The sequence below is a fragment of the Chelonia mydas genome, chromosome 23 (genome assembly GCF_015237465.2).
Source record: "Chelonia mydas isolate rCheMyd1 chromosome 23, rCheMyd1.pri.v2, whole genome shotgun sequence".
Taxonomy (NCBI): domain Eukaryota; kingdom Metazoa; phylum Chordata; order Testudines; family Cheloniidae; genus Chelonia; species Chelonia mydas.
In genome coordinates, this window is record NC_051263.2 from 7,764,132 (window position 1) to 7,777,850 (window position 13,719).

General features: G+C 62.8%; 1 protein-coding gene across 4 annotated transcripts in view; it reads left to right on the forward strand.

Annotated features, from left to right (window-relative positions):
- The first annotated feature begins 2,749 nt into the window (after positions 1–2,749).
- Positions 2,750–13,719, forward strand: part of EML2 (EMAP like 2) — a 40,466-nt gene continuing 29,496 nt past the window's right edge. For 2 of the 4 annotated variants that reach the window (XM_037884558.2, XM_043534703.1), the window contains exons 1-2: positions 2,750–2,849; positions 12,646–12,828. In XM_037884558.2, the coding sequence (XP_037740486.1) occupies positions 2,783–2,849; positions 12,646–12,828 (250 nt within the window). In that variant the 5' untranslated portion in view covers positions 2,750–2,782. Of the gene's footprint in view, positions 2,850–7,229; positions 7,337–12,645; positions 12,829–13,719 lie in introns of those variants that run through there. The other 2 variants (XM_043534702.1, XM_043534704.1) reach the window with 2 other exon arrangements.

Sequence of the window (13,719 nt, forward strand, 5' to 3'; positions counted from 1 at the left end):
CTTGTCTAGGAATCGATATTCCCGGGCGTCTGGCAGTGTCTGTATTTAATTGCCCCCAAACTTTGTGAATGTTGCCTTGAGCTATCTCAGAAGCCGCAATGATGAATCGAGACAGTCCTTTAAGGACCCAGACAGCAAGGTGAAACCCCCCCACCCTCCTGTCCCCTGCTCTGCCCCAACTGCAGCTGTTTAACCCTCTTCACTCTGTGCAGGGCAGTGCAAAGCCCAGGGGGAAACTGAGGCATACGTAGGCATCTCAAACACATTACCAAAATTCTCCCTTTGTCCGGCTTTGCCTCGTCAGGGCCTCTGGCAGCCTCTCCCAGCACCGTTCCTGCTCCTGCTCCTCAGTGACACCCTGCTCTTTACACCTGTCCCCTTCTCAGTCATGTCTGATTAATGAGCAGGGTCGCTGGGCCCGAGACACTGGTCCTTAAAGGGCTGGACGCCCTTTACCCATCCCTCCAATGTCAAGCCTTGGGCCTTTATCCCACCTGGGCTGGGATCCCTCAGTTCTCCAGAGCCCAGGAGGTGCACCCCATTTACTGACCATGCTGACCCAGCAAGTCCAACGGGGCTGGACCCCTACTGTTCCTGTCATTGGGGGTCAGCTACCCGGCTGCCTGCTCCCACCAAAGGGGCTGTTATTTTGCAGTAGGAACCAAGGACTTAGAGGAAATGAATTTTAAACAGTTTGTATGCATGGGGAGGGGGGATGCCCTGCTATAGGGGATGGGAGGAGAGGGGATGGGTGCACTGCAAAGGGGGCAGGGAGGGCAGATGCATGCCATACTACAAGGGAGTGGCGGGATGGATGCCATGCTATAAGGTGAGGGGAATGGGTACCGGGGGGGGGGGGGTAGCTCAGGGGTAGCTCAGGGTGCAGGTGGGGTGGATTTCATGCTGAATGGCATGGGTGCCCTGAGATAGATAGATAGATAGATAGATAGATAGATAGATAGATAGATAGATAGATAGAGGGGGTGTATGGGGATGGATAGAGAGATAAAGTGGGAGGGGTGTATGGGGATAGATACTGTGGCAGGAAGGACAGATAGTCAGACGCTGTGGATAGAGGGACAGACACTGTCCAGGGAGACGGGGGAATCTCCTCCTGCTGCAGCAGCTCCCTCTCCAAGCCCCCACCCCCGTCCCCAGCTGGCACCTGCACACCAGCCTGTCCGCCACTGGCCTGGCACGCCCTGCCTGCCTGCCACGGACTCTGTGCGCCCCACCAGGCTGGGGCATGCAATGGATCTAAGCCCCCGACCCCATGGGGGTCCCAGTGAGACTAGGTGACCTTCAGGGGCCAGGGGGGCAGTGGGATCACAACAGAAGGGCTCAGGCTCTGTACTGAGGGTGGGCACCCTGATCCTCCCCAACCCCTCCTCAGTTCCCCCATCTCCTCAGGGGCTGAAGGGGGTGGAGGGGGCTGAGTAGAGAGGCTGAGGAGTGTTCAGGGGGGCTGATGGGGAAAAGGCTGAGGGGTGCTGAGGGGTGCAGGGGACTGAGGGGGCACAGGGTGACTGAGAGGGAGGGGCTGAAGGGGGCATGAGGATGCTGAGGGGGAGAGGCTGAGGAGGAGAAAGGGCTGAGCAGGAGGTGATGAAGGGGGCGGGGGGGCTGAGGGGGACTAGGGTGAGGGGTGTGCAGGGGGCTGAGGGGGAGGGGATGAACGGGGCATGGGGATGCTGAAAGGGTCTGACGGGAATGCAGGGGGATGAGGGGGATGCAGGGGGCACGGGGGGCTGAGGGGAGTGCAGGGGGTGCGGGGGGCTGAGGGCAGGGGCTGATGGGGCCTCAGGGGATGGGGGAAGGGGATGAAGGGGGCACCGGGGGCTGAGGGGGGCTAGGGTGAGGGGTGTACAGGAGGTTGAGGGGGATGCAGGGGACACGGGGAGCTGAGGGGAGTGCAGGGTGTGCGGGGGGCTGAGGGCAGGGGCTGACGGGGGCTCAGGGGATGGGGGGAAGGGGATGAAGTGGGCATGGGGGGGCTAAGAGGGGCTGAGGGGGAAGGGGCGGAGGGGGGCTGAGGGGGAGGGGATGCAGGGGGGTTGAGGGGGAATGGGGACCAAACCCAGCAAGGGAATCGGAGAGAGAAAAGGCGTCAGAAAATGGGCAACACCTGACATGCCCCTGCTGACTCCCCAATCAGCACCCCCCAGCTAGCGCCCCACTGGCCCCTGCCCCCTGGTTCTCAGTGAGTCTGGAGGGCGGGAATCCTCCAATCAGCATCTGATCTGCCCCCCGCCCCCCAGCTCTAAGGTCTGTCCGTCCGTCCCGCGGGGGCAGCCCGGGATGGGGAGGCGGGGTAGCTCGGGGAGAGGGGAGGGGGAGAGATGAGTGGGGAGCCGCCCTGGGGCCTCTGGCGGGGCTGACGGGGGGGGGGCGGGGGTGCAGTGGGGGGTCAGGGCGGGAAGGGGCCGTGGGGGGCTAAGGGCGGGTGAGAGGGTGGGGAGGGGCCACAGTGGGGGGGGCGGGGCTGAGAGGGCGGGCCGCATGCGGGTTGAGAGGGGCAGCAAGGGGGCGGAGGCCGAAGGGGGGCTGAGGGCGTGGGGGGGGGGCAGAATGGGGGGCTGAGGGTGCGGGGCGCACTTCAGGGGGGCGGGGCGAGAGAGGGGGCGGGGCGCTCCGCGATGTCGCCCCTTGCAGGCAGAGATGATGCAGGAGACAGGCGGTTGCCATGGGAACGGGAGGCAGGGAGGGACCGGCGGGCAGGGCGGGAGGGAGGCGCGGGGCGGGGGGCAGCGGCCGGCGGGGCCGGGCCGGGCCGGGTGCGGGCATGGCCGAGCGGGCTCCGGGCTGCGCTGGCCCCTACGACACGGCCACGCTGCTCCAGTTCTGCCACGGTGAGTGAGCGCGATCCGGGCCCTGCTGCCAGCCCGCTGCCCCCAGCCGTGCCCGGGGCTGGCACCCAGAGCCCCCCCACCAGCCGTGCCCGGGGCTGGCACCCAGCACCCCCCAGCCATGCCCGGGGCTGGCACCCAGAGCCCCCCCACCAGCCGTGCCCGGGGCTGGCACCCAGAGCCCCCCCACCAGCCGTGCCCGGGGCTGGCACCCAGCACCCCCCAGCCATGCCCGGGGCTGGCACCCAGAGCCCCCCCACCAGCCGTGCCCGGGGCTGGCACCCAGAGCCCCCCCACCAGCCGTGCCCGGGGCTGGCATCCACAGCCCCCCCACCAGCCGTGCCCGGGGCTGGCACCCAGCACCCCCCCGCCATGCCCGGGGCTGGCACCCAGAGCCCCCCCACCAGCCGTGCCCGGGGCTGGCACCCAGAGCCCCCCCTCCAGCCGTACCCGGGGCTGGCATCCACAGCCCCCCCACCAGCCGTGCCCGGGGCTGGCACCCAGAGCCCCCCACCAGCCGTACCCGGGGCTGGCATCCACAGCCCCCCCACCAGCCGTGCCCGGGGCTGGCACCCAGAGCCCCCCCTCCAGCCGTGCCCGGGGCTGGCACACTGCACCCCCCAGCCATGCCCAGGGCTGGCATCGATAGCCCCCCCACCAGCCGTGCCCGGGGCTGGCACCCAGCACCTCCCAGCCATGCCCGGGGCTGGCACACTGCACCCCCCAGCCATGCCTGGGGCTGGCACCCAGAGCCCCCCCACCAGCCGTGCCCAGGGCTGGCACACTGCACCCCACCTCCAGCCGTGCCGGGGCTGGCACCCTCTACCCCTCCCTCCACAGTGCCCAGGGCTGGCACCCTTCTGCCCGGCTATGGGTGCTAGTCACGGAGCACAGATCCATCCGCCCGGTGCTGTGAGTCCCCCCCGTCACCCCACAGGTGCTCCAGGGGGCCAGTGTTGCCCCGCACATGGGGGTCGTGCTGGGTCACAGAGGAGGCAGGTTTATGGGGACGAAGTGGCAGAATGGCATTTGGGCAGGATTTGCTCTCGGGCAGCACCAGAGCTGATTGCAGTGTTGGGCAGAGAGCCATAGAGAAAGGGGCTTCTCTGCCAGTGGGTGCCCCTCAATCCTGACCCCCCAGCCCCCTGCTATCCCAGCCCTGGGCTCTCTCCAAGCTTCCCACGCACAGCTGTGCTGATGCCCCTCCCTCCCGACCCGCAACCCCACTGCTGTTGCAGCCTGGGCCCTCTCCTGCGCTGATTTCACATTGCCGATCCTGTCCGGATGCTGGATTGCTTTTGCTTTGATGGCCATGCAGAGCAGAATAAATGTCCTGTGGGGGCTCGTCTGAGACCCACCAAACTCGCTGCATGTGTGACCTCTCGCCAGGACTCTGCGGATTGCAGCAACCCCTTTCCCTTGCAGCAGGACTCAGGGCCCATGTCCAAGCAGCTTGGATATTCCATCTGGCCCTGGCGCGATGGCCCATGGCCCTCAGCGCCTCCCCGCAGGGTACAGGGGGGACTCATTTGGGCAGGGCCAGCCATCCACTAGGTTCCTTCGCATCCTGCTGAGGACAATGTAACCTGGTTCCCCCAGAGCCCGTTGCAGGGGTCTCGGGGATCCCGCCCCTGTTTCTACTCCAAGTGGTGGAGCTAGTGCTGCCTGGCACTGCCCCAGACTCCACTGTGAGTAGAATATTGCAATACCGCCCCGTTCTGTGGCTTTTCTCAGCTTACACCATTTCTAAGCCCTTTACAGGCTGCAGAGTCTCTACAGGGATCCTTCACCTGGCATTGAGATGCAACCACCTCTGGGGTGGGGCATGGGGCTGTTTATACAGGGGTCTCTTGGCTGGTGTTGAGATGCAGCCTCCTCTGGGGTGTGGCGTGGGGGCTATTTATACAGGGGTCTCTTGACTGGTGTTGAGATGCAACCACCTCTGGGGTGGGGCATGGGGCTGTTTATACAGGGGTCTCTTGACCGGTGTTGAGATGCAGCCTCCTCTGGGGTGTGGCGCGGGGGCTATTTATACAGGGGTCTCTTGACCGGTGTTGAGATGCAACCACCTCTGGGGTGGGGCATGGGGCTGTTTATACAGGGGTCTCTTGACCGGTGTTGAGATGCAGCCTCTTCTGGAGTGTGGCGTGGGGGCTGTTTATACAGGGGTCCTTTGCCAGACACTGAGATGCAGCTGCCTATGGGGAGGGGAGGGGCACAGTGACCATGTACACAGGGATTCCTCGCCTGTTGCTGGGTGGTCACTGTTTCTGGGGTGGGGCGCACAAGCCGTTTAACAGCCCCCCTGCCCAACAGGATGGGGCAGGAAGTGTAGAAGGGCCCCGTATCTAGCCGAAACTGCAGGGCCGGGGGGGCACAGGGAGCTGGAATTTGATGAGGATCCTGGGGCTAAATCCTTAATGACCTGTCCGGGCATCTTCAGACACCTCGAGCATCCAGACCCTCCTCTGGACTTGTCCTACGGAAGAAGGCGTCTCTTGTAGCACAGCGCCCCCTGGGGCCACCCTGCGGTGATGCTCCAGGGACAAGAGAAAAGGGGAGGAGTGTGAGGATGGGGCAAAAGAGGAGAAGGGTGAGGCAAGGGTATTTCCCCTGTGCTAGCTCTGGGGCTCTGTCCGCTCTCTGCCCTGCAGAGGGCTCTTCTGACCCCCTTTAGCTTTAACACCCCCCCATCCCCTGGCTGCAGTGGGGCTGGCTATGGTGCCCCTGTGTGTTTGCATGGGGCACAGGGGGAATTCTGGGGCACTGAACTCCCACAATTCATAGAGGTAGAGCCCCTGGTGGGGCCTTGGCACCTTGGCTTAATCCCCATGGCAACAAACCCAAAGGAGGGTCTACAGCAGGCCCTGGAGTAGGGGGTGGTCCCGGTCACTATATGACCCCCCAATCCCAGTGTCTATAGGGCCAGTCCTGGACCCGACAGGGAATACCCCCACCCCCACTCCTGGCTCGCAGGGTGGCCAGTCCCCAGGATGCCAGTGCCCTCCCAGTGCTTGCTCTAGGGGAAGCCATTAGCCTGGCACTATCAAGCTACCCCACCCCCGAGGCGGTGATGCAGCCCTTGGGGGTGACCAGTGCATGGCTCCCCAGGGCTGGGGATCCAGGTCTGGAGCCAGGATCAATGGGGCAAGGGCTCTGCCAGGTCCTGCTTCATTAGACTCTGGCGCTGCCCATCTCCTTGGGGCGCTGCCAGCCCCAGTAGTGGGGAGAGCAGGGGAGGGAGGGGAGCTATGGGGCTGGCTGAGGAGGCACCTTGGGGCTGCTCTATCCTTTACATGTTCCTTTACCGCGCTTGTCCCCACAGCATCTGCTCTGTGCAGGCTGCTCAGCGAAGGGCCCCGGCACCGGGAGGTGGGAGGGCTGGGGTGGTCCTTAGTTCCTGGGGGAGTTCGTTCCACCTCCTAGGACAGGCCCCCAAGGCCGCTCTGCTCCTGCACAGGTGGGGGTGGGTCCCTCTGGACCAGAGGGGCTGGAGCTTTGGGCTCTTGTAGATCCCCAGGCACAGGCCCCGGCGATCGGGACCGAGCCCTCGGCCTCGTCTCTGGCCTGCGGGCAGCCAGCGTAGGGAGGCAGGGCAGGGCGATGGGCTCGCGGCAGCCCGGGTCACCGAGGAGACGTTGCCACGTTCTCGACTAGCTGGGGGGCTGATGGCTCCGTGCCCAGGCCTAGGGCATTGCTGTGCCCAGCCGAGAGGGGAGGGAGTGCCCCTCGCCCATGCTGCTCTCTGGGAGCCCGGCCTCAGCCTGCTGAACTACAAAGCAAACTGGCCGGATGTGGGGGCACCTTCCCCCAGAGGAGACGGTTCTGGGGCTGCCACCTCCTGGCTGGCACTCATGGGCCCCCCACCCCCTAGGCAGCAGGGAGGGCAAGCCCTGGCCCGGTTCCAGCGCCCGGCTCTCAGAGCTATTGATCAGCTGGTGCAGCTCTGCCCCTTCCCACTGCCAGGAACCAGACACGCCCTCCTGGAGCCTGGAGTGCCTGGCACTCCCCTCCCCGGTGCCAGGGCCACCAGTTCCCTGTCCTGGCCCCCCAGTGCCAGCCCACTCAGTGCCCCCACTCCCCATCCTCTCTCATACCAGCCCTTCCCTGTGCCCTGGGCTGCCTGGACCCCAGCCCCCAGTGCCAGGCCCCCTCCTCGGCCCCCCTGCAGCTGATTCCCCGCAGGGCAGGGCTAAGGTGGAGCCCAGCGGTGCCCAACTCAGGCGCTTTGGCTGCAGCGGGCGGGCGGTGCTGCCCCCAGCCCAGCCCCAGCTGTTCCCACGGGAGCGGTGCCAGCCGGAGAGGAGCGGGCGACTGCCATTGGGCCGGCGGCCGGGATGCTGCAGGGAGGGCGGGCCAAGGCGTGAAATACGATTGCAGAGGAGAGAGCAGGCAGAGACAGAGGAGCCACCACTGCAGAGGCTGGGAGCAGGGCTGGGGGGGCAGCGCAGGCAGGGCATGGGGCCCCCGGGGGGCTCCCAGCACAACAGGTGGGTACCAGCCCCTGTGCCCTTCCCGGTGCCCGGGCTGTGGCTGGCTTTGCAGAGAGCTGCAGCATGTCCAGGGGGCTCCCGGGGATGTGGGGCCCTGGGAAGTCAGCATCTCCAGGGGATGGGGGGATGCCAGGGTCCAGCGGGCTCTGCCCAGTGGGTGGCAGTGGGGAGGGGGCGCTGCAGGGGGCAGGGGTTGGTTCCGGCTCTCATGGGGACCTGTAAAGTTCTTCAGAGCCTGACCTTGCAGAGAGATGAACTGGTCTCCAGCCAGGCTGGGAAGTACCAGAAACCCCCACCCTGCCCCATGGCCCCCCCAGACTCCAGGACCCAGACCTATCCCCACTCAGGCAGGAAGGAAATCCCCACCCCCCACCCCCGACCATCCACCACTGCTGGGGCGGCCGTGGGGCGGGACAGGAAGGGGCTAGCTGGGCCCATTGGTCTGACCCTGCCTGTCACCCATCTGCTCCCCTCGCATGCTCTGGGGGTGTCACCGCCTGGGGGCCAAACTCACTGCAGGGGGTGTCATGAGGACCTGGCTGCCCCGGCCTGGGGAGGGGTCAGAGTCTGATTTAGCTGATCTCAGCTGCCCAGCCAGGCCAGCAGCCCCTGCAAGAGACAGATTCCTACCCCGGGGGCAGGATGAGCCGGGCTCATAGTCCCCTTATATGAAATGGGCACAGCGAGTCATGGGGCGGTGGCTTGAGGATGGTCACGGCCAGTTGGTGGGGCACTCGGAGATGGGTACAGCCAGTCCAGGAGTGGGGGCATGTGGGAGTGGGAATGGTTTGTGCGGAGGGGGGGGTGTCAATGACAGGCATGGCTGGTCGGGGGGGGTTGCTTGGGGACAGGCATGACCGGTTTCGGGGGGGGGCGTAGTTTGCGTGAGGACAGGCATGAATGGTCGGGGGAGGGCATTTCTTGGGGGCAGGCATGGTGGGTTGTGGGGGAGGCGCTCAGGGACAGGCATGGCTGGTTGGGGGGGACATTTCACAGGGACAGGCACAGCTGGTTGTGGGGGGTGTTGGGGACAGGCAAGGCTTGCTCAGATGGGTGCTCCCATCTAGGCTGGGCATGGCCCATGGGTGCTCCCCAGCTGAGTGTCTCAGGAAATCTCCCAGAGGGTTTCTGTGTCTGTCTGTCTCAGGGTGACAGATCTTGCAGGACAGTTTCAGCTTTGTGCCCCCCCCTCCCCACCCGCCCGCAGCATCTGGCCTCTCCTGGCATGAAGGTCCCAGGTGCAGGGAGGCCACTCTCTGCCCAGTCTGTGGGCCCTAGGGCTGGAGTCCCCATGCAGGGTGGGCAATGGGTGTGGGGCCAGGGCAGCCTCGGCACTTCCCACTGAGCAGCAGGATTCTGGCAGGGGAAGGGCAGGTGTCGTGGTTATTTCTTGTCCCACAAGGCCAAACCCCTCCCCACAGGCCCATGGAGATGCTCCAGGAGCAGGGGTGACTACAGCTGCTTTCCTTTTAAGGGTTGCGGGGGCAACCTGGCTGCAAAAGGCAGGCTCCTGGTACACGTGGGTGAGGGGAGTCAGTGGATGACCCTGGCCCAGCTCAGCTGGGGTGGGGGGTGTTTAGAAAGAGAAACCTATGCTGAATATCAGGCAAAACCGAAATAGCTCCTGGGGATTGGATGGGGGCCCCATCACTCCCTGATGTGGGGATGGATCTGACCTGGAATTGCCCCCATAGAAGGTGCCAGGCCTGCCAGGCAGGGTACAGTCGGGGCTTTCCGTTCCCAGGGCAGGGTTGGGATCCATGGGCCAGCAGGGGGTTACAGTTGGGGGCGGGGAGGCGACTCCTCTCTCTCTTTTCATTTTGGGCCAGGTGGAGGGGACTTAAAACTTTGAGAAGGGGAGGAGATGAATTTCTCATCCGACCCCCAGCAAGATCGGCCTGTAGCCGGCAGTTGCCTCCCCTCCATTTGCCAGTGCCTCCTGCACTGACAAACTAACCCTCTAGACTGGCGCGTCTGCCGTGAAATCGCTACCAGCGATCATGTGTCATCAGCAGGTTTCAGAGTTAACACCCAATTGAACTGAATGGGGGCAGCTCGCCTGCTCAGAGCTGTCATTCCAGGCTGTCTGCAGACGCAGGCAGAGGCTGCTGCAGGGGTCGCGTCCCCTTTGCAGCCACAGGAAGAGCAGACAGAATCATAGAAATGTGGGGCTGGAAGGGCCCTCCAGAGGTCACCAACTCAGTGCGACCTGGTCTTAAAAACCTCCAGTGACAGGGATCCCCCCACCTCCCTCAGGGTCCATCCCAGAGCTGAATTCCCCTGAGCATTAGAGAGTTTGTGCTACTCTCTGCCTCCTTGCTGCAGCATAAGCCCACTGCTGCTTGCCCTACCTTCGGTGCCCACGGAGAACTTTCGATCCTTGTCCGCTCTATAACAACCCTAAAGGGCAGCGTCCAGAGCTGGGCCCGGCCCTCCAGCTGAGCCCTCCCCAGGGACAATTATGGAAAGTCCTCAGACTTATGACACAATTGGTTCCTTACAATTGCATCATAAGTCATGGATTCACCAAGGGCAAGTCATGCCTGACCAACCTGATTGCCTTCTATGATGAGATAACTGGCTCTGTGGATATGGGGAAAGTGGTGGTCGTGATATATCTTGACTTTAGCAAAGCTTTTGATATGGTCACCCACAGTATTCTTGCCAGCAAGTTAAAAAAGTACGGATTGGATGAATGGACTATAAGGTGGATAGAAAGCTGGCTAGATTGTCGGGCTCAGCGGGTAGGGATCAACAGTTCAATGTCTAGTTGGCAGCCGGTGTCAAGCGGAGTGCCCCAGGAGTCGGTCCTGGGGCCAGTTTTGTTCAACATCTTTATTAATGATATGGATGATGGAATGGTTTGCACCCTCAGCAAGTTTGCAGATGACACTATGCTGGGGGGAGAGGTAGATATGCTGGAGGGGTCTAGGGTCCAGAGTGACCTAGACAAATTGGAGGTTTGGGCCAGAAGAAATCTGATGAGGTTCAACAAGGACAAGTGCAGAGTCCTGCACTTAGGACGGAAGAATCCCATGCACCGCTACAGGCTGGGGACTGACTGGCTAAGCAGCAGTTCTGCAGAAAAGGACCTGGGGATTACAATGGACGAGAAGCTGGATATGATTCAGCAGTGTGCCCTCGTTGCCAAGAAGGCCAAAAGCATATTGGGCTGCATTAGTAGGAGCATTGCCAGCAGATCAAGGGAAGTGATTATTCCCCTCTATTCGGCACTGGTGAGGCCACACCTGGGGTACTGTGTCCAGTTTTGGTCCCCCCACTACAGAAGGGATGTGGACAAATTGGAGAGAGTCCAGCGGAGGGCAATAAAAATGATTCGGGGGCTGGAGCACATGTCGCATGAGGAGAGGCTGAGGGAACTGGGGTTATTTAGTCTACAGAAGAGAAGAATGAGGGGGGATTTGATAGCAGCCTTCAACTACCTGAAGGGGGGTTCTAAAGAGGATGGATCTAGACTGTTCTCAGCAGTGGCAGATGACAGAACAAGGAGCAATGATCTCAAGTTGCAGTGGGGGAGGTCCAGGTTGGATATTAGGAAACACTATTTCACTAGGAGGGTGGTGAAACACTGGAATGGGTTACCTAGGGAGCTGGTGGAATCTCCATCCTTCGAGGTTTTTAAGGTCAGGCTTGACAAAGCCCTGGCTGGGATGATCTAGTTGGGGTTGGTCCTGCTTTGAGCAGGGGGTTGGACTAGATACCTCCTGAGGTCTCTTCCAACCCTGATAGTCTATGATTCTATAAGTCGGAACGTCGGAACTCAGAGCCGTAATCTACTCCATTGTGGGACCAAGTGTCATAAACTCGAAACTCATAGTCGTAAGTTGAATCAGGGTGTCAAAGTAGAAGCATCGTAAGTGCCGTTTGTCATAATTCGAACGTCATAAAGTTGAGGACTGCCCGTACCTCCCGCGTCTTACCTGCACACCTAGCAACACACCCAGAATGATACTGGCCCTTTCTGCAGCTGCATCCCACTGTTGGCTCATATTTACTTTGTGATCCACTAGAACCCGGATCCTGTCCAGCAGTTCTGCCACCTAGCCGCCAGGCCCCACTTTGTACTTGGGCGTTGGGTTTTTCCTTCCTAAGTGACGTACTTGGCACTTGTCTGTATTGAATTTCATCTTCTTCATGTCAGACCGGTTCACCCCTTCCACCACCGCTGCCCCACGGGCCCTGGCAGGAGTACCCCCTCCACTCCCCCTGGGGCAGGACCATCCCCTGCACCCCCAGTGCACGAGCAACCCTTCCCCTCCCCCTGGGGCAGAATTGCCCCCTCCGCACACACTCCAGGCAGGATCGCCCCTTCCACCACCCCCCAAGGCAGAATCACCCCCTCCATCCCCAAAGGGCCAAGCAGGATCACCCCCTCCATCCCCTGGGGCAGGATCACCCCCTCCACGACCCCCCAGGGCAGGATTGCCCCCTCCATCCCCGTGGGGCAAAATCGCCTTCTCCATCCCTGTGGGGCAGGATCAGCCCCTCCAGTCCGATCCCCAGGACTCTGCCCTCTCTGATTGTCAGGACTCCCCCTGGGATCTCTGCCTGACTCTGGGAGGGGTGTGGGGTCTAGTGGTTAGAGACAGCACAGCCAAGTGTAACAATGCCCGTCTGGATTATCTGCAGGGGGTTGGATGTGGGCTCTCCGTACCTAGAAGCCTGAGCGTCTGCCCCTCCCGCTAGGACAATGCCCGTTAGCACGGTGGCTGGAGCAGTCTCAGGCACCCTGTTAGCAGGGCTTACACTGGCACAGCTTTGCACGATCTCTTCTGCAAGGCAAAGCAGCTGAGACTTTGGCCTGTTGAATTCGGTGTCTGTCCCCAGCTGCGCCTGAGGCGACCCTGGCTATCCTCTCGCTTACCTTGGCTGTGCGGGAGGGATCGCTCCCTGCACTGAGGCCGTGGGGGGATGCAGGGGCCAGGGGGCTCCGTTAATCAGGGTGGGGTGTGCAGAGAATCTGAACCGCTGGCATCAGAGACCCCAGGCTGCCGGCTGGTAGCTCAGTGCCCCTTTCTGGGCCGCAGTGCTCCCTTGTGTCTGGCCTGTGTCATGTTTTACCAGGCCCATGCGACAGGCTGGGGTACAGATACTAATGTGGCTTGGGCTCCTGGGTCCCACCTCTGAGCCGGCAGCTCCTCCCCACAGCTCCCCTTCCGGGGCACTGATGAGGATGTTATGCTGTGGGTGGGGATCCCAGGGGGGGCGTTTCTGTTGGGGGGAGCAGGAGGGGCCCAGATCCCAGGGCAACGGCTCATCGGTCCCTCCGCTTGCCCCCCCCCCAGATGATAACCTGTCGGGCACCAGCGGGATGGAGGTGGACGACCGCATCTCGTACCTGGAGCAGCGGCTGCAGCTGCAGGAGGACGAGATCCAGGTGCTCAAGGCGGCGCTGGCTGACGTGCTGCGGCGCCTGAGTGCCTGTGAAGAGAACGGACTCAGCCTGCAGAGGAAGGGGCCCACAAAAGGTACTGGGCTCCTCCCTCCGGGGGGCTCAGCCCACACCCTGGGTGCTCTCTTCCCAGAGAGCCCCTCTCGCTTCCCCTGGATCCAGTCACCTGCTTTGCCAAGCCTGTTCCAAGCAGGATCAGCGCCCTCGCCCCCACTTGAAGCTATCCCTGCCGTGGGGAACATCCGGCAGCCCCTGCCCCACGTGTTTGGCTCAGACTGAGAGCCCCGAGTGGGCTGGGTCAAGCCAGGTGAGCCACCTGCCCGCACAGCACTGCAGCCCCACGGCTCACCCTGCGACCTATGCAGCGCCCCCCCCCCCCATAGAATCATAGACTATCAGGGTTGGAAGGGACCTCAGGAGGTCATCTAGTCCAACCCCCTGCTCAAAGCAGGACCAATCCCCAATTTTTGCCCCCGATCCCTAAATGGCCCCCTCAAGGATTGAACTCACAACCCTGGGTTTAGCAGGCCAATGCTTGAACCACTGAGCTATCCCTCCGCCAGCAGCTCTGAAAGGAGCTGTCCTCAATTCCAGGGCAGAGCCAGGAAGGCTGGGTGGTTACCCCAGTGCCTGGAGGGAGAGGCCAAGCCCCACCTTGAGGAGTGGGGGGAAGGGCTGAGCCCCATGGAGGCTGGGGGAAGGGCTGAGCCCCATGGAGCCCTCTGGGGCCTGGACAAAGGTGCGTTCCCCCCCACTCCCACCTCTGAGATCCACGGCCAGAGCAGGGGGGCAGCTCTGACAGCCCCACAGCTGGTGGTAGCCCTCCAGCTCCCGGGGTCCCAGGGCCCAGCCTGGACCCCTCCTGCTCTAGAAGGAAGTAAGGGGTCTCTGTGCTGCCCTCGCTCCCCACCTTGGGACTGAGGTCATGCCGGGGGCCGGGGGGGGGCTGTTGGGCGAGCCCAGCCAA